At 39.6% G+C, this 24,022-nt stretch overlaps 1 protein-coding gene across 1 annotated transcript in view; it reads left to right on the forward strand.

Annotated features, from left to right (window-relative positions):
* The window catches only part of MYO1C (myosin IC), an 87,449-nt gene that overhangs the window by 22,096 nt on the left and 41,331 nt on the right, over positions 1-24,022 (forward strand). Inside the window, exons 8-21 of the mRNA XM_089683733.1 lie at positions 1,252-1,371; positions 1,658-1,740; positions 5,159-5,264; positions 6,411-6,491; positions 6,610-6,701; positions 8,240-8,334; positions 11,193-11,239; positions 11,372-11,452; positions 19,140-19,245; positions 19,801-19,918; positions 20,016-20,129; positions 20,211-20,287; positions 20,487-20,555; positions 21,416-21,500. Of these exons, the coding sequence (XP_089539859.1) occupies positions 1,252-1,371; positions 1,658-1,740; positions 5,159-5,264; positions 6,411-6,491; positions 6,610-6,701; positions 8,240-8,334; positions 11,193-11,239; positions 11,372-11,452; positions 19,140-19,245; positions 19,801-19,918; positions 20,016-20,129; positions 20,211-20,287; positions 20,487-20,555; positions 21,416-21,500 (1,274 nt within the window). The remainder of the gene's footprint in view (positions 1-1,251; positions 1,372-1,657; positions 1,741-5,158; positions 5,265-6,410; positions 6,492-6,609; positions 6,702-8,239; positions 8,335-11,192; positions 11,240-11,371; positions 11,453-19,139; positions 19,246-19,800; positions 19,919-20,015; positions 20,130-20,210; positions 20,288-20,486; positions 20,556-21,415; positions 21,501-24,022) is intronic.

The following is a 24,022-nucleotide window of genomic DNA, read 5'->3' on the forward strand; positions in this document are numbered from 1 at the left end:
TCCCACAAAGTTGGGAGCATGAAATTGTCCAAAATGTCTTGGTATGCTGACGCCTTAAGAGTTTCCTTCACTGGAACTAAGGGGCCAAGCCCAACCCCTGAAAAACAACCCCACACCATAATCCCCCCCTTCACCAAACTTTACACTTGGCACAATGCAGTCAGGCAAGTACTGTTCTCCTGGCAACTGCCATGCCCAGACACATCCTTCGGATTGCCAGACAGAGAAGTGTGATATGTCACTTCAGAGAACTGCTCTAGAGTCCAGTGGCGGCGTGCTTTACACCATTGCATCTGATGCTTTGCATTGCACTTCGTGATGTAAATCTTGGATGCAGCTTCTTGGCCATGGAAACGCATTTCATGAAGCTTTCTACACACTGTTGTGCTAATCTGAAGGCCACACGAAGTTTGCAGGTCTTTCGCTATTGACTCTGCAGACAGTTGTGCTACTTCTGTACACTGTGTGCTTCAGCATGCGCTGACTGCGCTCTGTCATTTTATATGGCCTACCACTTCGTAGCTGAGTTGCTGTTGTTCCCAGTTGCTTCCAATTTGTTGTAATACTGCTAACAGTTGACTGTGGAATTCACTGAGCTCCTGAGAGCGACCCATTCTTTCACAAATGTTTGAAGAAGCAGTCTGCATGCCTAGGTGCTTGATTTTATATACCTGTAGCCATTGAGGTGATTGGAACATCTGAATCCAATGATTTGGAGAGTGTCCCAATAATTTTGGCAATATAGTGTACCTGCATTAATTAACATTTTTAGATCTGCCTGGAGTTCGAGTTTAGGACTTATCACTTGGATTTTCTTTAGACACGCACTTGCCTCACTAAGAATGTGATGGAGGATGTATTTCACCATCTGTTGCACTCAAAGTGACAAGACGTTAACTTTGCCATTACTGCAGATTTGTGGATGAGGGTGAAAGGTTAATTCCCTTTTCTTTAAGAAAAATAAAAAAAGACCAGTGCCAGCTGTTGAGACAGAATTCTGTAATTTTTGTAACGGTACAAGTGCTACCAATACTTGCAAGTGCTAATATTTTTTAATTGTAGTTAACCCCTGAATAGTTTGATAGTGTCCCTAACAAAGTTCAACAAACCTCTTGCAGCTGTTGATTTGTGTGGCCCCACTGTTGTTTTGGTGAATTACTTTTACTAGCACCAATAAAATTATAGACTGTTTAATATATCAATACCTGTCAAAACAACCATTTATATTTTAAATCTATTTTATTTCTTTAGCTGAACAGTCCACTTAACCTGGAGCAAGCTGCTTACGCTCGTGATGCCTTGGCTAAAGCAATCTATGGCCGTACCTTCTCCTGGCTTGTTAGCAAGATTAACAAATCTCTGACATACAAGGTTTGATAACTCTAAATTGCATATGAGGAAATGGTTCCCAAATGATTGTTTTTCTATGGCTACATTTATTAAATGATAAAATGTTAATAGTTTTGCTTTTTCTTCTTTCTTTTTTTTTTTTTTTTGCATGACTGTTTATGTGCAGAATCTGCAGATGTTGCTTGTCTTTTTGTTCAGTAGTGATCTCATTCTTCTACAAGGTCATCTATTAAATGAACTGAAGTATATAAACAGCAGAAGGGGAATTACTCTAATGTTCAGTTATCTTGCTGTGTGCCTTTTACAGGGTACAGATATGCACAAGCTTGGGAGCGCTTCTGTCATAGGGCTTTTGGACATATATGGTTTTGAAGTTTTTCAACATAACAGGTGATAATTTTTCTTCCTTCTTTGAGTGATTTCTTTGTTTGAGGTAAATCTCCATCTTTGTTTAAAAATGCACACAGAACTGCTTTATATTGAATGATGTTTTTCAAGATGATACTGCAAATAGAATGAGATCTCTAAAATAGTTGTGTGTATCCTTTAACCACTTGCCCACCACAGATAGCCGAATGACGGCTTCACTGCGGCCAGCCAGTTCTGGGAGGGCGTCATATGACGCCCTCCCGCGCACCCCCGGGGGCATGCACCCGGTGATCTCCGTGATTGCTGTGTCCTACAGACACAGCTGATCATGTGATGTGGTAAAAGGGCAATCACAGTGGCCTTTTACCACGTGATCAGCCGTTTCCAATGACACAGCAGATCACCAGTAAATGCAGTTGCCAGTTATCGGCGGCAGATAACCGGCAATTGTCAAAGGAAGGATCTGTGCCCATCAGTGCCTCCAGTCAGTGCTGCCTATCAGTTCCCATCATTGTTGCATTTCAGTGCTGCCTATCAGTGCCCATCATTGTTGCATATCAGTGCCAGCTCGTTAGTGCTGCCTACCAGTGCAGCCTCATCATCGCACATCAGTGAAGGAGAAAAATTAGCTGTTTGCAAAATGTTATAATAGAAACAAAGTTTTTTTTCAAAATTTTTGCTCTTTTTTGTTTAAAGCACAAAAAAATAAAACACCCAGTGGTGATTAAATACCACCAAAAGAAAGCTCTATTTGTGTGAAAAAAATGATAAAAATGTCATATGGGTACAGTGTTGCATGACTGTGCAACTGTCAAACTGCGACAGGGTTGAAAGTTAAAAATTGGCCTGGGCAGGAAGGGGGTATAAGTGCCTGGTAGGCAAGTGGTTAAAGGAGAACTGTACCATTTGGTGAAAGTGGTCCTTTCAATGTAACCAGCCCACCCACATTGATTATCACTTTCATCCTCAATCCAGCCATTTTTTTTCTACTTTGTAGTGCTGTTGGGTACTGCAGAGCTTTGCTTGTGAAACTGTTATTGCTGGGTCCTCTTCAACCTGCACTTTCATGCTGCAGCCCATTCATTCTTATAGGTAGGCATACTTATTGCAGCCTCCGACAGTCTTGCAGGGTTCCGCTCTCCCCAAAGGAATGAATAGGGAAACACCTTTAATCTTAAATTGGACCCAGCAAGGGCAATTTTAGAAGCAGTGGTGTACAGGGCCGCACAGTTGTGAACTTCAGGCACATTTTGCGACCCGATGGGCTCTACTCAGCCAGTGGCCTCCAAGTGGATGTAAACCTTAGACATGAAATATGCACAAAATATATCCCTCTATAGTGTGTACTTGTCTCAGTTAAGAACACTTAAGTGTAATTTCTCTTTGCTGCTTCATTTCTCTATCAGCATGAATCACTTCTGACAAGTTTTTCTGACACCAAGAGAGAGAGGGTGAGAAGGGAGGGATCTCCAGCACACTGATTTTAATTGACAGCCTCAGTTCTCTGTCCCTGTTTGCTGTCTAAAAGTGGGTGTGTCCATTCCCTCCAGTCATCTCTTAGAGCTCTCTTCACTAAGCTCTGCATGTGTAATTTCAACTCTCTGCCCGTTTTCTGAAAGCTCAGATTTGCTTTATAAATTCTGGACTTTCAGTGTAGAGAAGACTGCAGATAAACAGGTACAACTTATGTAGGATGCTGTATTTAATCTCTGTGCATCACCTGAGGCTAGTCACTTCCCTGGGTGTATATTTAAGGGATTACAACCCAGCAGTGTTGCTTGAGCTTCTAGAATTTCACTTTTTTCCTTTCCCCTTAAGGCATACAGTATTTCTCATCTATGCATTTTAGCATAGTGTATTTTAAAAAAAGTGTTTGTGTGTGATTTCCAATAAGTGCAACTTCATAGCAATGAATGGTATTGAATGTATGTGTGTAAAAATGCCTTGGTATGAATGCATTTCTAGATTGTCTTTAAAGTAAACCTGTTACAAGCCTAAGTAATACAAACTAAGTGGAATATGCAAAAAATGCATAAGCAGAAGTTACCTTCTGTGAAAATTGCATGTCAAACCAAACGCTTTATCAAGAGGTATAAGCAGCTCAAATATATATAAATTTGTATTTTCCTCTAAAAATTTTGCTTTTTTCCAACCTTCCCCACCCCTACGGCTGCTGATCATTCCCATTTGGCTTTTTAATGTGAGGGATGACCTAATTGTCTAATACTGAGGCTTAGTAGGTGGAGGGTATGGCCAATATCAAGTTTGAGGCTCCATGCACACTGAGCGTTTTAATAATGCTGGCAACGTTAGCTGTGTAAAGTCACGTTAAAAATGTGAGTTTTTCAGTGTTTTTTTTAGTATTTTTGCATTAGTGATTTGCCACGTTTTTTAATGAAAAGAACATTTTTTTTTTTTGCTCAAAAAAAGTCCAAAAATGCTGGTTTGTTGTGGTTTACTGTGTTTTTCCGCGTTTTTCAGTGTTAGAGCGTTTTTATAGCTAGAAACCCACTAGTTCTGGGGGTTTTTTTCAGCCAAAAAACCGCTGATTACAGTTGTTAGTTGTTAGCGAGTTGTTAAGGTTTTGTTAAGGAGCTGCGGCGGCTGTGACACAGAGGGAGCAAGATTAAATTATACATTGGAAAAGGAGAATGGTACGCAATTTGAAGTGGCGTGGAGAGTGGTAGAGATTGCGTTTTCAAATATAGTTATGCTTTTCACTTGATCTAATTGTTTTAACATGCATTCCTAACTGAGGTTTAGCTCTATTTATGTATTATTTTTCAGCATGCCCTCATGTTGAATAGCCAGCCTTTGTGAGAGACTTGAACTGGTTGTAAAGCCTCACATATACCCAGTGAAGTGTCTAGTCACAGGTGATGCACAGAGATGAAACAAATCCTGTTACAGAAGTTGCACCTGTTTATTAGCAGCTCTCTTCTCTGCATCTGTTCAAAGTCCAGAATTTATAAAGCTTACCTGAGCATTCAGAAAGCAGGAGACGGGAAGCTGAAGTACACACTATAGAGGGGTAAACTTTGTTCATAAAGCATGTCTGAGGTTTTTACCCACCCAGGCCTGATAGACTTGTGTACACAGACATGGGATTACTAATTCCTGTAATCATTTCCTCTGTTTAGTGCTACCCAAGCAGATCTGCATTTAAACCCTGTAAAGATTTAATTGAAGGCATGTCTGCAGTACCTATGAAAGCTTCATGTAACTGAACAATACTTCAACCAGACTTTTAGATGCTGAACTTGTACACAGCATGCCCATTGCCAGCATTGCACCTTGAAGGTTTATTTCCTTTTTTGGTCATGGTCACATCTAACAAATTCATTCATATTGCTCATGTGCACTATTTTACTCTGGAATCTAACCAAAAAAAATGGTATTGTATTCCATATATTTCTTTCAATACTATCCTGTTTTGCAGCTTTGAACAATTTTGCATTAATTTTTGCAATGAAAAACTGCAGCAGTTATTTATAGAGCTGACACTGAAGTCTGAACAGGAAGAATATGAATCTGAAGGGATTGCAGTAAGTAGTGTTTAACTAGTCATTACATTAGATGAAAACCCTAACTTTTTTTTTTGGGTATAGCACTGTTTATCATAAAAGACTTCCGATAAAATAGTAAAATAAAGGGTCCTCACCTAATTACACAAAAAGTTCCCATCCACCTCACTCCCTTTTTTGGGATTGCCTGCTGATATTGTATTTGGGACTGTTATTTGAAATCGGAGATGACTGGAAAATAAATAAAAAAGACCCTTCAGGGTCAGAAACTGTAACATGTCCATTCCTTGTTTATCCTTAAAAATACATTTCTAATTAACACTTTTTTTCTTCTTGGTAAAAACCCAGTCTTTTGGCCTGGTTTGGATGATTTTACCCTTAATTTGTATGTCTTAAAGACAGAGCAGGAAGTGAGGGGACATGTCTCTTAGTTGCCATTTGATCATGTCTCCCCATTAGAAGATTCCCCTCACCTCCTGTTCCTGAGACAACTAGAACATGCTTAAGTGTATGTAAACACCCCCCCCCTGTAAAATAACCCATTAAGTTTAAAGTAGAAATTTATTTATATCACATACCTGCTGTACTCAGCTGCATGAAAAGGTGAGGATGGAGAAACAGCAGGATACTTGTCTTCCCAATGAATGGCTGTGCAGGGTGGGGTTATGTGACTACAAGTTTGATCATTGGAGGAAAGCAGACTTGAGTTCCCAACACAGCTAGAGAACTGACCACTCTGTGCACTGCGACCTAGTGAGGTAAGTTTTTGATAGGAAAGCAGAGGGACTGGCAGGAAAATACAAATCTAGCAATACAAAGAGAACAGGATACTTTTTTCATACAAGTACATGGTACAGCAAGCACATATCGGATATATGAATGTTGGGTTTACATATTCTTTGATTTCTAGTCCCTTTCAATTCTTGAGGTGATGCTCACCAAAACAAATAGAGAAAAGTAATTGTCCGAGCAGGGACAGAGATTGCAATAAAACTGACATATGTTCTAAATCCTTTACCCACAAAATTTTGTCCTTTACCCACAAAATTTCCTTTGTCCTTCGTCCTTTGTCCTTTACCCACAAAATTTTGCTATAATTAATTTTTTTCCTTGTTTAGTTTTTATCAATTACTTTGCACATTTAATTTTTTTCATTTTGCATTGCAGTGGGAGCCAGTTCAATATTTTAATAACAAAATAATCTGCGATTTGGTTGAAGAGAAATTCAAAGGCATAATTTCCATTCTGGTGAGTGCAGTGTCTTCCTTGCTCATTGCTTGCATGATATGTTTGGAGCGGAAGCGGATTTTGTTATCGGTGGCATTAGTGATGGTTCTCCTGATTAAAACTGTTTTCCTCTTTGTAGGATGAAGAATGTTTACGTCCAGGAGAAGCCACAGATTTGACGTTCCTGGAGAAGTTGGAGGACACTGTGAAAAATCACCCACACTTTGTGACGTGAGTAATTTAATGAAATGAATGTATGATTTTTTTTTTTTTTTTTCATATACTTGTTTATTTTTCTTTGTGTAAATCCATTATACTCTTATGATTTGGCTTCAGAGTTTGTATAACTGTTTACAAAAATGTGTCTATATAAATAAACCTTTTAAATAGTAAAAACTCTCTGCTTTTTTAAAGATGGGCTTTATTTTCGCTTACCAAGCCCTTATACTGTACTTGCAAAAGTAGCCATTGTGGAAAACATTTTTCAACTTTAAAAAAAATATGTATGCAATGTGCTGGATGCTTCTATATTTTAGAGAAGAGAGACAAATGTGTACTGTGTACAAATCTGATTCAGCTTCTCTTCACATGCTTTTCTTTTAATTATTTTGAATTCCACCCTTGAGGTGGCCTTTTTTTTTTTTTTTTTTTTTTTAAGTAAACAACTGAAGCACAGCTTGGGGTAGCCAGTGCAAGACCTAAAACTTTATAAATAGTAATTTAGTGGATTGATTCACCCTTATTCTAATTTGACCTGGACTCAGTTTATTTTTTGCAATGTAGCATATGCAGTAAATTGCTTCTTATTGGACACCAACATCCCTTTGTTACAGAAAATAGAAAACCAAACATGTATAGGAATTTACAAGTTCCCTAACACATACAGAATGTACACCACAGTGAAAATTCCCACTTTTTTTAATTTATATTTTTCTAAAACCTTGATCCTCAGAACCATAAAACCAAGTAATGCAGCAGACTAATTTTTCCTTGGGCAGTTATGCACAAATAAAACAGAGCGGCCAGGCATATGGCCTGGAAATAGAAGGTAAACTGCTAAAGGTTCTATTATTCAATGGACTGGAGGATATTATACTTTGTTTTCCCAAACATTTTTCTTTGCTTCTGTGCTCGTCTTTGATAAATAAAACTCATTTTCCCAGAATTGACCGATTTTTTTTTTTTTTTTTTTTTTTTTTTTTAATTTTTATATTGTGTAACATTACTTTTTATCTGTTTAGTGCTATTTTTTTAAATTAAAATAACATGTTTATGCTTACCATTTCACAAAGCGGCCCCAAACCTTCTCCTGTTGGGTCCCCCACTTGCACTGTCCACTCCTTCTTTTCTTCATCTGCCTCCATAGCAAGCCACTTGCTGTGGTGACACACTGCAGGCTCGCTCCTGAGCGCGGCCCCACCTCCCGTGCCTTCCTTACTGAAATTGACCGCAGCAGGAGCCAGTGGCTGTCGCTGCTACCTCCATGTCCATTGAGGAGAGAGAGAGGAGAGTGTTGTTGCTCTTGGGCACAGAACTGAATTGAGATGGGGTTCAGGTAAGTATTGGGGGTGGGGGAGCAACATTTAAATATTTTTTTTTTTTTTTTTTAATGCAGAAAATGTATTAAGGTGGAAAACTTTTAGCAATTAGAACCACTTTAGTTAGATGGCTGCTTTAACTTTCAAGTCTGTCCTTATAGAGCAGAAGGTATAGGTGTAGATTTTCTTTATTAGATCTGCTTCATTTACTTGCTACTGTTTACATTACAGACACAAACTTGGAGACCAAAAAACCCGAAAAGTGCTTGGCAGAGATGAATTCCGTTTGCTGCATTATGCTGGGGAAGTGAACTACAGTGTAGTAGGTAATTGCATTAGCGATCTTGCAGAGTAATGATTTTTCCCCCTCCGAAGTTAGCATTGCAGAGTGAGCATCCACCCATCCTGCCCTTGGTTCTGTGTATCTGTTTCCTGGCTTAGTTGGGCTGGCACATATACCATGTATCAAAGTCACTGTGACATCTGGTCATTTCAGCAAGAACATTGTTTTCCTGAGACAGAAGAACATTTGGAGCTAATTATACTTACTGGACAAATTGAGTATTTTCATTCTTAATGGCATTTGCAGTCAGGCATCTGCCTAAATGTAATATGCAACCCTCCAAATAAAGAACACCCTTTGCTTAGTAAGCAAGTCATATTCTAATTGGAGTTTAGAAATGTTTGTATTTATAAATAAAATATTTATAAATGGTTGCAGCATGGCATATAAATAGCATTCATGTAAACTTACAGATAGTCAACAATGAAAGAGACATTGGCACTGGTGACATTAATCAGAGTGACAGTGACAGACTGCACACAATCATGGTCGTTGACAGTCGATAGATTATACATAATTACATTAGATAATGGGGTGGAAAAAATGTATGCATTGGCATTAGTCAGTATGATGATGGATTACTTACAGTAACATTGGTCAGCTTGACAATCTCATAGGGCATTGGCACAGTATAAGATGAAACCCTTTGGACGTGCACGTTTGCTAGGTGTTTGGAATGCCAACAACCATTAATGGCACATGTGCACATCTAACAATGGCAGCACACTCCTTTGCAATGGGGGAAATGTGTATGGAATATCCAACACCACAACTGGTTTGAACAGGCCCTTACACTGTCTGATCTCAGAGCAAGAGGCAGCAGTAGATGGCTAACCTGTGCAAGACAATATGTACACAAATCCAAGAAAATCAAGGCTAATGCATTGGCACTAACATTTGCATGACTGGGTCTTGTATAGGCAAGCATTTTTGTCCTGGAAATAAAAGAGAAGTGTGGACTTACTTTTTATTTATTTTTTTCCCCAATTATACTTACCTAGGTGGATGCAGCATCGGTCCGATGCCACATCTGTCCCCCACTGCATCTGTCCCCCACCGGCTCAAAGTGTGAGAACTCGGCGATCACCTGATTGCCAAGTTCTTACAGTGCCTCTGAGCAGAGGGTAGTGACTGTCAGTCACTGCTGTATGCTCTTGCCCCACAGGCTGTGGAGTGGGAGGGAACAGCTGGCTCAGGCTCTCGGCGGCTCGCTGAGAGGCTGAGCCAGGTGCTGCTCCAGACTCTGGGGTGGATCCCGACTTTGAAGTCGGGATTTTTCCCTAACCTGGACCAGCTGAATGACGTCAGCTGACAGTGGGCTTCAGCCTGCTGTCGGCTGAAAATGGGTCACAGGAGTGCAGAACGAACTGCACTCCTGTGATCCACAGGAGAAGTACAATCAAAAGAGCTTTGGCGGTACTTGTCCTCCTTTTAAATGGGGTTGACTCTAAAACAAAGATGGCACCAACCTTCTGTAGAGAGAGGAATGTGAATGAGATGGTGGAGACTACGATTGTTTGAGAGGTGATATATCTACATTTGTCACTATAGCTAAGTTACTTAATGCTACGGTAGTGTGAGCTGGAAAAAACAGGACATGCTGTCATTTTTTTATTTTCAGCGCATGTTGCGACTTACTGCACTGCATCACAAAGCACTGAAGTGCATGAAGATAAATGAAATATCATTTTGTGACCATTTAATAGGTACAATGCATTACACTGCTCTTTCACTGTGCACACCAGTGACTATGCAGTAATGCACGCTGCTGGTGTGAATGGGCCCTAATGAATGAAAACAATGTTACAAAGTTTTGGCCCTGAAGCATTCATCTGACAGCATGTTCATGTGTGTAAGGACAAAAAAAAAATTTGACTCACACATGCAATGTAGTTGTAATCCAATAGCCGCCCTTCCTTCCAGCCACACTGGATTTCCATGCATCTGCTGGATATTGATCATTAACCCTAAAGTGTTACTAAACCCAGGACCCTGCATTCACTATATCTGGTCTCCCACAGTACAGAGAACATGGAAATGCAATTATTTCGATAAATATAAATTGCTAAATACTTTGTCATCATCAGAGCAGTCTTGTGACTTTTCAGTGTCCAGCAGAGCACATGTTAAAGATTGTAGAAGCAGTTTTCTTTCTGCTCTAGGAGGAAGCAGAACCCCTGACCTCTGTCTGGACAGTGGTGATTGTCCCTGTGCTGATCACATGCACTCTCCCAAGAAAAAAAAATCCTTCTAGCAATACACACCAAACTGAGCATGTGCAGAGTGTCTCCACATGATATGTCTTGTCAGGAGATAGGGGGACACTGGAAGAAGGGGAGGATCAGATAAGTCAGGATCAAACAGCCTTTTTACACAATGCAGAGAATTAACCCCTTAGGTTCCATAGTGAGTATAACAAGCATGCTTTACTGCATATACAGAATGATTTTACTGTTGTGGGTTTAGTAACACTTTAACCACACACATTTGCAGCTCACAAGAAAATAAGCTGTTTGAAATGCAGACCTCCAAGTACTGCATTTGACTTGTATAATCATTTTTTTAGCTTCACACATTGAGCACAGTAAACTACTTATACAAATGTGTTAAAATTCTTACCTCAGCACTTGCAGTTTACAACTCTCACTGCTGCAGGCTCTTGCTCTTTCATTGCTGCTTCCCTGAACTTTCAGTCTTCAGAAAACCATTAACAGGACAGTGCAATGCTTTAAACAAGGTTCATCTTACTCCTATAATCATCCCAAACATACTAATGTGTATCTTATATCTGGTTAGACAAATGTAAGAAGCCTACTAAATATATATACTTTTTTTCTTTAGGCTTCCTCGATAAAAACAATGATCTGCTGTTTCGCAATCTGAAGGAAGTAAGTTGAGGCCGGACACCATGTCTAATTGTTCACTTTGATTTTTTTTGTCTGGTAGTTGCCTGCAGCTGAAATATGTGGTGTGAAAATCCTTCTTTTGCTGCACCTAGCAATCTGCCCTCTTTTTCACAGGTTATGTGTGACTCTGGGAACCCGATTGTTCATCAGTGCTTTGACAGGTCTGAACTGACAGACAAGAAAAGGCCAGAAACGGTATGGACAGCTTTATTACCAGGAATTCCAGAGATTTCAAAGAAAAGTTTCATTACTTTAACCTCTTGTGGATCAATGACTATACATATATGGCTGGTCCACTCCACTATTATTCTGTGTCACTTACTGGCCAGTGATCAGGAAGCACTGTTGCTTTCGCACATCATCCATGTGTGAGAGGAAAGTGCGCCTCCTGACCACCAGCGAGCATCAATTCAATCCAGTACAGTACTAACACTATTAACTAATTTGCAACCGTGCTGTAGCCGAAAGACAGCTACAACACGGTTCTCCAGCTCTGGGGGGGGCGCATTGCATGACTTCCTCCCAGAACGCTCCCCCCCCCCCCCCACGCTGTCAGTGATCGCTGTGTCCTATGGACACCGCTGCTCTCATGACAAGGTCAAAGGCCGACCACAGACCCTGATGAAGTCTCGTGACAGTGATGTAATGCATAGGTCGGAGAGCGGAATGTGATGTAATTTCTGACACGAACGGCCGCAGCCATATTGGTACACCCAGTACACCCATATCAACACGTGATTGATGCCTTACTTGATCTGTTCCCATGTTAGTGCGCATTTGTCTTTATAATAAATTTGATTAATTTGCAATATTACACTATGGAAGCACTTTTTCTTGTCTCCCTGGGAGTGCTGTGAGCTGGCTGTTTCTTTTTTCTGGTCCAACGAACCCCTGGCAGGAGTTCTGTGCGCTGGCGGATTTCCAAAGGTGTCCAAAGGTGAAAGATATATTACCACCTCTGAACAGTATGGTCCACCAATGAGGGAGATATCATCCCTACAGTGCCGTTTGGGATTCCACTTAAAGGGCCCCTGCAGTGAGTGTCCTTAACGCCTTTTGGCCCCTTGGGGTCTGGGCATGGAGGTGAGGAGGCAATTTAGCCGGTGTGGGATTCAACAATCATTTACCTATCCACGTTGTGTGTTTTTTTTTTTTTTTTGAATGCGTTTTTGTTGGACGTTTTTGCACTTGGACTTTGTCGTATTTACTATTTTTTTGTCACATGTTATTTATTTCTTCATTGTGTTCTTTTATTTTACGGTGCACAGTAATACATTCATTTGGTTTCACTGTGCATTTTTTATCACCATTTTCTGTTTTATACTAGTTGCACTCTATATATGTTTGCCACATTTATTTATGGTATTTATATGGTCACTTATTAGTCATTTTATGTCACATGGCCTTTTGATGCACATTGTGGTATGACTTCTTAGTTGCATGGTCACAGTTTTTGGCCTCACTGTGCGTTGTTATTCTTCTGTGATAAGTTGTTTGTCCACTTTTAATATTAAGCACTTCATTTTGTATTTTTCACATTTTGCTCCACTTTCTCATCAGTTGTATTCACATTATTTCTTTATGTTGTGATGGACTCATATGTCCCACTCTTACTGTGATTTAGTTAATATTTTATTTCTCCCTCGTCATTTCCGTACGTTTTGCCCATGGTCACGATTTATTGTCTGTTACACCTTTTGGTCCTCATTTTTGGACCTTTATTATTTCACCTTTCCCTTCACTCCCATATTCCTTCCATTTACTGATTATGTTATGGTGTATTATCTATTGTCTTCTCATCTCATTATTTCTTTTGGAATGTCTGTGGCATTATTGTGATTAGCGCAACATCAGTATTCTGTTTATTTGCTACTGGTATAGCCAGGTGTGTGCTGCTGTCCCAATAGTCCCATCTTTTCTAGTAGCAGCTAGAAAACCTTTTCCATATTTTTCACAGCTGCCTTTTACCATGTGTGAATAGCTGTGTCCAATGACACAGCAGATCACCAAGTAAATACAGTTGCCGGTTATGGTTATCGGCAGCACTTTCCTCACGCTGTCACAGGCAAATGTCACAGAGCAGATCCGCACTGATTATCAGTGACCTGATCATCAGTGCCGTCCAGTTGCACCCAGCAGCACCGCCCATTAGTGCCCATCATTGCTGCAGATCAGTACAGCATCTTCAGTGCCTCCTCATCAATTCCCCCTAGTGCGACCTCATCAGTGCTGCCTATCCATACCACCTCATCAACGCACATCAGTAAAGGAGAAAAATTACCTATTTGCAAAATTTTATAATAGAAACAAAGAAACTTTTTCCCAAACTTTTTGCTCTTTTATTTTGTTTATAGTGCAAAGAATTAAAACCCCAGTGGCGATTAAAAACCACCAAAAGTTGTGTAAAAATTTCATATGGGTACAAAGTTGCATAACCGCGCAATTCTCATGTAAAGTGCGATAGCACTGAAAGCTGAAAATTGGCATGGACAGGAAGAAGGTGAAGTGGTAGGCAAGTGGTTAAAAACCTCTCTGCTTTATTGCACACGCTATACAATACTCCCTCAGCTCAAGTTTCCATTAGAGGCTACAGATCCTCTATGTTCTCTGTTCGACACTAGATAGGGTTGTCCACTTTCCCTATTGCTTTTCACATTGGCGATAGACCCCTTAACTATGGTCATCCGTTCCCATTCTAAAATCCATGGTGTCCATTGTAGACAACAGGAACATAAATGTGCCTTATTTGCTGACGATGTTCTTATGTATATTACCTCCCCTTTTGATCACCTTACCTAACCTACTGTCTCTTTTGCACCAGTTCTCTGACCTTAGTGGGCTTTCCTTAATCTCTCATAAGACGTCAGCCCTTAACGTTTCCTTATACTCTTCTGTAGAACAGCAGCTCAGGACTACTTATAACTTTCAGTGGGCACGCAACACTTTGTTTTATTTAGGGATCCAATTAACTTCTAATTTTGAGACCCTCTATCAAGCGAACTACACCCCCCCCCCCCCATTTTAAAAAAACCTAGAGATTATCTTCGTCATTGGGCTGACTACTCCTTATCCTGGTTTGACATCAACTGGATTAAAATGACATTTTTGCCGTGATTGCTATATTATTTCAGAATCTTACCAAATCCAGTTCCAAGACGGGAGTTGCAGCATTTACAAGCTGAGGTTCTTTGCTTTGTTTGAGACATTGAGACAATAGAAGACCTCGGATGAACCATATGACATTATATTTCTCCAAACCACAAGGCAGGACTGGTCTTCCTAACCTTCGAACATATTTCCAAGCTGCTCAGATTGCCCAATTGGCCTACACCACTGCTAAGGGACCTACCCCCCTCTGGGTTTTTATTGAAGCTCTCTCCTGCCACCCCATCGCAGTCGGCTCTTTACTTTGGCTTCCTAATAGATCACGCCCTCCTATACTATGCCCCACTCAAATCATATTCTTTGACAGTCTGGGACAGAGTGCACAAATCACTAGCATCTCCACACACGCCCTTGGCTTCTGTTTTTTGTAACCCTGAATTTGTACCTGGTTTAGTACCTGCTCCATTTCAATGGTGGATCAGTAAAGGACTGCTGCGGATAGGAGACTATCTTAAGGGTGATTGAGTATACTCTTTGACGCACTTTAAAGATCAGTTGCAAATGCCCTCTACCGAAATCTTTAGATACAATCGGATTGTCTTTTATTTGCTCGAAGCTTACTTTATTGGATGAGCCACCCATATTTACCAATTTTGAACTTTCCTGCCAAAAGGGGTTTTCCCCAGAGGCCGTGTCTCTTCAGTATATGCTTTTCTCACTGATCCGAATTGTAAGCTTCCCTATATGGATCAATGAGAACGGGACCTGAATGTCACTTGTGACTTGTCTGATTGGCAAGATATTGCCTTTGCATTATCGAAAGTATCCATGAACACTACTTTAATCAAAGCGAATTATAAAACGTTATTAAGATGGTACTTGGTCCCTACCCAGACTGCGAGGACGCATCCATCTTCTTCACTGATGGGCTTCTGGCGTTGTGGCCAGATGTGTACTATGTTTCACATCTGGTGGCAATGTCCGATAATGACCAGATTTTGGATCTGTATGTTTAATGTCATCTATTCGGTGACGGGTGAATATTCGCAGATCCCTGGAGCTGGCCGTCTTTCATAAATTCCCGGATGACGTTCCCAGAAAGTCTCTTAAATTGATCACCTATATGCTGTTGACAGTGAGAATCACTATAGCTAGACATTGGAAGCAATCGGTCATCCCGCTTGACTATGATAAGAATAAACTGAATTGGATTATGATTAACGACAGACTCGCCTGTATTCCACACAATACTAGAAAATATGATAAAACATGAGAATCGTGGATTCAATATATTTCTGCGTCCTGACTTGACCCCCTCTTTTTCTACTCCTTTATATTTATTCTTTATCACTCCTTTTTTCTTTTTTTTGTTTTTTTTCCTGTCCTCTGGGGTTGGTTATGCCTAACCTCTGTGTTCTACATTTGTTAGGCCTCAAACGACACTGACTGTGTGTAATCTCCGGTCCACAGTGGTTCTTCCCTTTCCCCTTCCAATACTTTTCCCATCTCCCCCCTCCCTGTTTCCTTTCCAGCTTCCCTTCCCCCTCCTTTACCCTACTACTATGTCCTTCCCATATATATATGTGGTTAGATAAATTATGTGGACTTTTCTATTTGGGTTATCCAATATCTACTCTACAGAGTCTCTGGTCTCCTGTTGTGTGCTTTATGTCTGATAAACCATGTTCTTTTGTGTTGTGTCGAAATCTACGTTTTGTGACATGACTATTGTTTACTTGTTCTATCTGTTATTTTGAAAAATTGTTCAATTAAATCTATTGGAAAACTAAAATCCAATCTTCTGTCACTCACCGTTCTTATATATGTCAGCTGCATCCTCTCTCTGATCTGACCTGTATATTGTGATCTGTTAGGTCAGCTTAACCGCTTAATGCCTGACCCACAGTACATTTATTGCTGCAGGGTGGGCCCGCTGCGCAAAATCATGTGTGTATATATACATAATTTTGCATTTCTTGGTAGGAGGCGCACGTGACCATCCTACCTGGTCCGCCGATCATGGCCCTGGGTATCAATCACCAGGTTCCGGCCGGTGATTACCCGCCGGCGCCTGGTGATTACCAGCAAACACCAACAGGGAGGAGGGCAAGTGCACACTGATCGGGATGGCTGAAAAATCGTTGCGTGAGTACTATGTGACATAAAAAATTGCAGTACCCACCATTTTATTCACTAGAGTGACTGCTTTAAAAAAATATATATAATGTTTGGGGGTTCAAAGTAATTTCCTAGCAAAAAATACTTTTTTTTTTTTTTTTTTTTTTTTTTTTTTTTTCATGGGAACAAAAAGTGTCAGAAGAGGCTTGGTCTTCAGGTGGTTAGAAGAGTGAATAAAGTGTGGCATAAACTTCTAATGCTGGGCATAAAATGCCCCCACCCCCCAAAACTACCCCTTTTTGGAAAGTAGACAACCCAAACTGTTTGAGGGGCATGTTGAGTCAGTAGAAGAATTTGTTTTTTTTTACAATTTTTTGGAAAATTACAATAAAATAAAAAATGTTTACACAAAAGTGTCTCTTAAATTATTTATTGCTTACACATGCCATGGGTATATGTGGAATTACTCCCCAAAATACATTCTGCTACTTCTTGTGAGTATGGGGGCACCACATTTGAGAGACTTTTTGGCAGTCTAGTCAAGTACAGGACCCCAAAATCCAATAAGCACCTTAAGGTTTTTAAAGGGCATTATTTCCTCATTACACTTCCTGACTACCTATCACAGTTTCGGAGTCCCTGAAATATCAGGATAGCACTGAACCCCCCCCCCCAAATGACCCCTTTTTGAAAAGTAGACTCCCAAAGGAATTTGATAAGAAGCATGGTGAGTATTTTGCAGATCTTGTTTGTTGCCACAAGTTTTTGGAGAATGAAGAAAAAAAAACAAAAACATATTTTTTCTTTTCTTTTTTTTATATTTCAAAACCTTGTGAGAAAAAATTAGATCTGCAAAATACTCACCATGCCTCTTTTTAAATTCCAGGTGCTATCTTGGCACTTCAGGGCCTCTGAAACTGTGATGGGTAATGAGGAAGTTACACACCTTCAGGCTTTCAAAGTGGTCATTGGATTTCAGGCTCCTGTATGAGGCTAGGCTCCCAAAAAGTCTCACATGTGGTATCCACATACTCGGTAGGAGTAGCAGAATGTATTTTGGGGTGTAATTCAACATATACCCATGGCTTGTGTGAGAAATATATATAATTTAAATGAAAACTTTGAGTAAAAAAGAAAAAAGTTGTCATTTTCCAAAAACGTGTGGGAAAAAAAAATAGATCTTCCATGGACTCAATATGCCTCTCAGCAGATAGCTTAGGGTGTCTACTTTCAGAAAAGGGGTCATTTGGAGGTGTTTTTACTATCCTGGTATTTTAGCACCTCAGAAAATGTAATGGGCAGTCAGAAAGTAAAAGCTGTGTAAATTCCATGATCTATACCATAGTTTTGTAGACGCTATAACTTTCACACAAGGCCATCAATATACACTTACTGGGATTTTTTTAACCAAAAACATGTAGCAGAATACATTTTGGCCTATATTTATGACGCAATTTGAGGTTTTTTGGATATTTTTTATGACAGAAATGAGAAAATATAGTTTTTATTTTTTGTTTTTTTTGTGTTTTTTTTCAAACATTTTTTTTGCTTATAGCACCAAAATTAAAAAGCACACAAGTGATCAAATACCACTGAAAGAAGGCTCTATTTGTGTGAAGAAAAGGACAGAAATTTCATTTATGTATTGCATGACTTGTCAATTGTCAAAGTAGCGCAGTGCTGTATAGCAAAAAAAATGGCGTAAACTGCAGTATCTATACCATAGTTTGTAGACGCTATAACTTTCACACAAAGCAATCAATATACACTTATTAGGATTTTTTTTTTACCAAAAACGTAGCAGAATACATTTTGGCCTAAATTTATGGCTAACTTTTGAGTCAAGGAACAATATTTCTTATTGAAACTTCAGTGCTGATTCGCACATGTGCTGTGCTGATTCGCACATGTGCTGTGCTGATTGAAGCTCAGGTTTCACAGCTGATTGATAAAGTACTTGTTCAGCGTTTCAGGTCAGGTTTAGATCAGATTCAGGTCAGGATTTTATCCCGTTCACAACTGACAACGTGCGGTTAAGAAACAGTTCCCGTAGAAGTCCATAGCCTGTCATCCGCACCTGAACCAGACTGCGCTGCTCAGAAATCAGACATTACTCTTTTTGAATCCGCACTGCCAGTGCACTGGAAATATGTGAACAGCCACCATAAAAAGCAATCTTATTTCACATGTCATGCGGTTTGCATGCAGTTCAAACCACATCCAGTCTGCATGTATGTGAACTGGCACTCTTTATCTTGTGATAAAGGGTAGTTTATTGACTTTTGTGAACAGCATTGACTTGTGTGAACAGCATCAAAGCAAACCGTTTTGAAAAGCTCTACCTGCTGGCTCAACAGCCAAAAGCAAAAATATTTCATATTCTCCTCCTCCTAATTTTAAAAATTATATAAAAAAACACTGAACATTCTCTTCAAATGGTGATCTCTCCTCTACTTGCAGGCCTTGCTTGCTGTAGCCTTCCTTCAGCCTGTAAAAAATTTCACATCACTATAATTACTAAGAATATGCTTAACTAGTTTGTCTCTTATTATTTCCTTGTTTGTGTTCAAGAATGCGTCTTTGCATGCTTGGCCCATGTTTGAGGCGGTGCTTGTCATCTGCTTAGACAGTTTATCATTTTATTTTCTTTGTCTTTCAGGCAGCAACACAGTTTAAAAATAGCTTATCAAAGCTGATGGAAATTCTTATGTCCAAGGAGCCTTCCTACATACGGTGCATAAAGCCCAATGACGCCAAACAAGCAGGTAAGTGTCAAGCATTGTAAGATCTACAAAAGGATTTAGACATTTCAATGTACATACTGTATATCTTGCATTTAATGCCAGTTTCTGAATGGTTAATAAAAAGGTTGTCAATACATAGAAATGTTAAAAAGTTATTTATAGCACCTGCTAGCTTGTTTTCAGGGTCACTAAATTAAACATCTAATTGGCTGTTGATGGCAACGCCTTTCATTTGGCTTTCTTTCTTTCATGAAAGCAGGCCCACTTAGTCTTACAGAGGTGCACAATTATATTTATATTATGGATCCAATGCCATTGTGTATTTTATGGCACCTCAGTTTGCTGTTCAACTTCCCCCAGATTTGTGTTTCTAAATTGTGATGGTTCTGTTTAATCATATGATCTCAGTAATAGCTTGTAGGACCCAGTTTTGGTCATCACCCATTGATTATACGTTTACAGCAATGCAGTATTTTCTCCATGGCACCAACTAAATAAAAAGTAAAAAAAACATTTTCATGTGCGGGTATTGATCATTTGAGGAAAAGTTCTTCCTTACACCTTTTTCTCTTTCAGCTCGTTTTGATGAAGTGCTGATCAGACACCAAGTGAAATATCTGGGACTTATTGAAAATGTGCGAGTACGCCGTGCTGGATTTGCATATAGACGAAAATATGAGATCTTTTTACAAAGGTTAAATGAGAAAAACTAGTGAAATTATGTATATGGAAGGCACTTGCCCCACATTGTTGTGTATGTGCATGAATTAACATTCTGGTTTTATTCCTAGGTACAAATCTCTTTGCCCTGATACCTGGCCTAACTGGGATGGCCGAGCAATGGATGGTGTGGCTGTTCTGGTCAAGAGCCTGGGGTATAAACCAGAGGAGTATAAAATGGGCAGGTATGCTAAATTTAATATAGATTGTGTCTAAAGCCAGTTTATAGCAGACCGTAACTTGCATGTCTTCATGTTGTTTTTAAGGACAAAGATATTCATTCGGTTCCCCAAAACCCTCTTTGCAACAGAGGATGCTTTAGAAGTCCGGAAGCACAGTATAGGTTTGTATATTTTGCTGGCATGTTTAAAGTGTTACCTGAACTGTTCTTTTAGTCTTTCTAGCTTTGACAGCTTACTTTAAAACATACAATCAAGAGTTAGTTTGGGTGTTGGGGTCAATAGACATTTCAAATACTACCTCATGGAAATGCATGATTCCTGTTTTATGTAGGTCACAATACCTTACCCTTTCTCTTTCAGCAACCTTTCTCCAAGCTAGGTGGAGAGGATACCATCAACGACAGAAATTCCTACACATGAAACATTCCGGTGAGAAAGTGTGGGCTTGTTTCAGATTTTGCGTATTGGAGCTTAATATCTAACTTTTTAGTTTCGTGTAGAGCGAGAAAGGGTTGCACTTGTTGTCTGGCTTTTAAATGTTGTCTGGGTTCTCTTTGTAAAGACTTGGCTTCACTTCCTGTTTTGTCTGACACCTGTCACCTAAGTAGAAAGTAAGGGGGGAAAAAAAAACATGCAGAGAACCCATAAATATTTTTATGGGTTCAGGATTTAAGAATGTTCATTTTTCCTAATTATTAGTTGGGTCAAATCTGTGTTTTTCAATCATAGTGTTGAAAAATTTTGAAGGAGCAGTGTGGAATATTTTTTATAAATTTATTTACAACAATGTATGTGGTTTTTCTTTGGAAAATTACGTTCATTCCAAAATCGAATACTAAGGGACAACTCCACTTTCATGGAAACAATGTAGACAAATTTAAAAAAAATACAAAAAACATAGGCGGCATACGTTATGTTATTTTATTACAAATTGCCTTTCCTTTGCAATCTGTAGCGCTATAATATGGCAACCTGGATATGTATTTTCATGCAGTTCTGGGACAGAACAGGTTACTGCCACTGGAAGCCTAGGGATAGCAGTCTGAAGTGCTTGGTTCAAGCCCTGGTTCTATCAGCTATTGTGATAGTTTCCCAAAACCATAGTAAAAAAAACTTGCCTATTTTTCTAATGTGATACAGTGTCAGGACAAAAACCACAGTGAGAATGTGATTTCTCTAGGCAGAGCAAGGAAAAGAGAAAAGGTTTCATAACTAAAGGGTCCATCATGTAATTTGTCTGGGACACCTTCAACTAATCTGAAATAATTTTTATTTGCTTTCTTCTGTAGCTGTAAATATCCAGTCTTGGTGGCGTGGAACAATAGGCAGACGAAAAGCTGAAAAAAGAAAGTGGGCTGTGGATGTCGTTCGGCGGTTAGTAGTTAACTATGGCTTTTACGCCTACACTAGGTGTTTAAAGTGATTGCAAACATTCCATTTTTTTTTTTTTTTAAATATGTCATACTTACCTGCTCTGTGCAATGGTTTGCACAGAGCAGCTCCGATCCTCCTCTTCTTGGGTCCCATGTCGGCGCTATTGGCTCCTTGCCTCTGCTAAATGCCCCTATAGCAAGCTGCTTGCTATGGGGACACTCATGCTGCCTTGCTCTTAAGCCCCACTCTGCGTGTCAATTGACACACAGAGTGTGGCTCGGCCTGCTCCTTCCTCACTGGCTGTGATTGACAGCAGCAGGAGCCAATGGCTGCCACTGCTGTCTTGGATCCAATGAGGAGAGAGCGAGTCGAGAGAGCCACTGCTCTTGTGCACATTGCTGGATCCAGATCAAGCTCAAGTAAGTATGAGGAGGGGGGAGAGCAGGCCACAGAAGGTGTTTTTTTTTGTTTTGTTTTTTTGGTGTTTTTAACCTTAATGCATAGAACAACCACTTTAACTTGTTTGTACAGCATAGGCTCAGAATAATTTTATCACTTCAGGAAAAAGTAATACAAGCTCTCTGCAATGAAAACCTCTGAATACATATGTGGGAAGAGTGCCCAACCTCACTATCTTCAAATCTGCTGACTTCTGAGTGTGTTTAGTGCCTGGCACCTGCTGCACTCCGAGGTTTCTCCCATCAGTCTATACAGCACTACTGTGTTGTGTGGTGGCTTGGGGCTTACAGATGGAACCACAGTGCATGGGTGATGCAAACGTTTGACACTCCTGGAGGTGTTCAAAAACACATCCCTTTCTCCTAATTTTTTTTAACCTAAGGAAAAAGTAGGTGTCCTGTGGTCCAGAGTAATCCAGAGCATGCAGCTTCAACCCTACTGTTCTATTCTGTATCCATCACAAACACAACATAGATCAGGGAGGAGATCAGTCCTTATTAACAAAGGGACTTGTTAATTGGAGAGTGGTGAAAGCATTATGCTTACACCACTCTTTGTTAATTACCCTCTGCAGTTTTGCCATTTTTCCCATTAGTAGATTCTATATTTTGCCTTATGATGATAAAGTTTAGTAATAAATGTACAGAATTCCTATAAAAAAAAAAGCTAAATAGCTTATCTGGAATAAATGGTGTTATTGATTTTAGATTTCAGCAGCTGACTATAGTTCTTAAAGGATGTTGTCATCTTGCATCACACATGGTTTGCAGGAATTTTTTTGTCTATTAGAGAATGAACATAGTGCAGAGACTGCTGCAAATAGACTATAGCAGTCTTTGCGTGTATGATATAACAGAGATTAAATGATTATCCTGGGTCCACGCAAGACACTAGGAACTGGGTTAAGAATCAATGACATGGGCAACTGAGTTTAAGAAGTTTATATATAATGCAAGCTAGGTTCTGTGTTTGTGTGTATTTCTGAACATATACACAGTACTGGTACATGGGTACTTCTCCAATGTTTGTCTACATTCTGATAATATTTTGCAGTTATGCTTGTTAATGGGGTTAAAAACAAAGGATATTGAGGAAAAACATGACAGGAGGGGAGACACCTGACTTGAATGTTTTAAAACTACCAGTGAGAATTATTCTAGTGCAGCAATTAAAAATGGATCAGATTGGTTACTATGGGCATCATGGACACTCCAATATGGGTTATATTGGACCCATAAGACAACAGAATAGACAACAGCAGATATTTTTTAAATGTGAGAGGGGCAAACTCCATTGGCCATTATGTTTACCTTCTTTATTCTTGCAAACAAATTCCGCTGTTTTATATATTTATATTTCTAATTTGTTTAGTAATCCTGTATCCTCTGTTTTTAAAGCTACATAGGGAAAGTAGTAATTGAACTGCAAGATTATGTACGATCTGGAAGTTGAATTGTCTGTCTTAGGAGAAATCATGATATAGACATGCGTTTACCTAAGGCATACTTGCACACCAGTGGTGTGGAGAGGTAAAATGCTTAGCAGACATCCACTGATCCAGCCTTGTAAAGGGGAACACTATGGCGTTCAGTTGTCAAAATTTAAATTTTGGCCTATTAATGTTCCCCCAAGAAAGTTTTTAAGAAGGAGAGATGTCTGCCATGGTTAGGTAGGGCTTACAGATATACAGAAGTTTCCTGATGTGACAGTAAAAAGACCAGGAGGTGTGAATGTTCTTTTGGTGTCTGTACACACTGCTTTCTTCATATCAATCATTAGTCAATAGTTCTGACCTCTGAGAAGGCAAGATATGGCCACAGTTTGTGATGTACAAATTTGAAATGCTATTTCAACTATATGGTTGTGTTTTCAGCAGAATAGCAGACTTACTCCTTCTAGGGTAGAGTGTAATATTGGGGGTACAGTGTTGGCCAAAATTACAGAGGAAAAAACTGGGCGTGCTTATTTCAAATGATTGCAGAATGAGTAAAGCAAATAAGTTCTGTAGTGCAGGACTGAAATGGTCTTGATTCCCCTGTATACAGTATGTCACAGAAGTGAGT

Source organism: Staurois parvus, unplaced genomic scaffold, assembly GCF_062004578.1.
Source record: "Staurois parvus isolate SC_StPar_1 unplaced genomic scaffold, SC_StPar_1.0 ptg000321l, whole genome shotgun sequence".
In the NCBI taxonomy this organism is placed as follows: Eukaryota; Metazoa; Chordata; class Amphibia; order Anura; family Ranidae; genus Staurois; species Staurois parvus.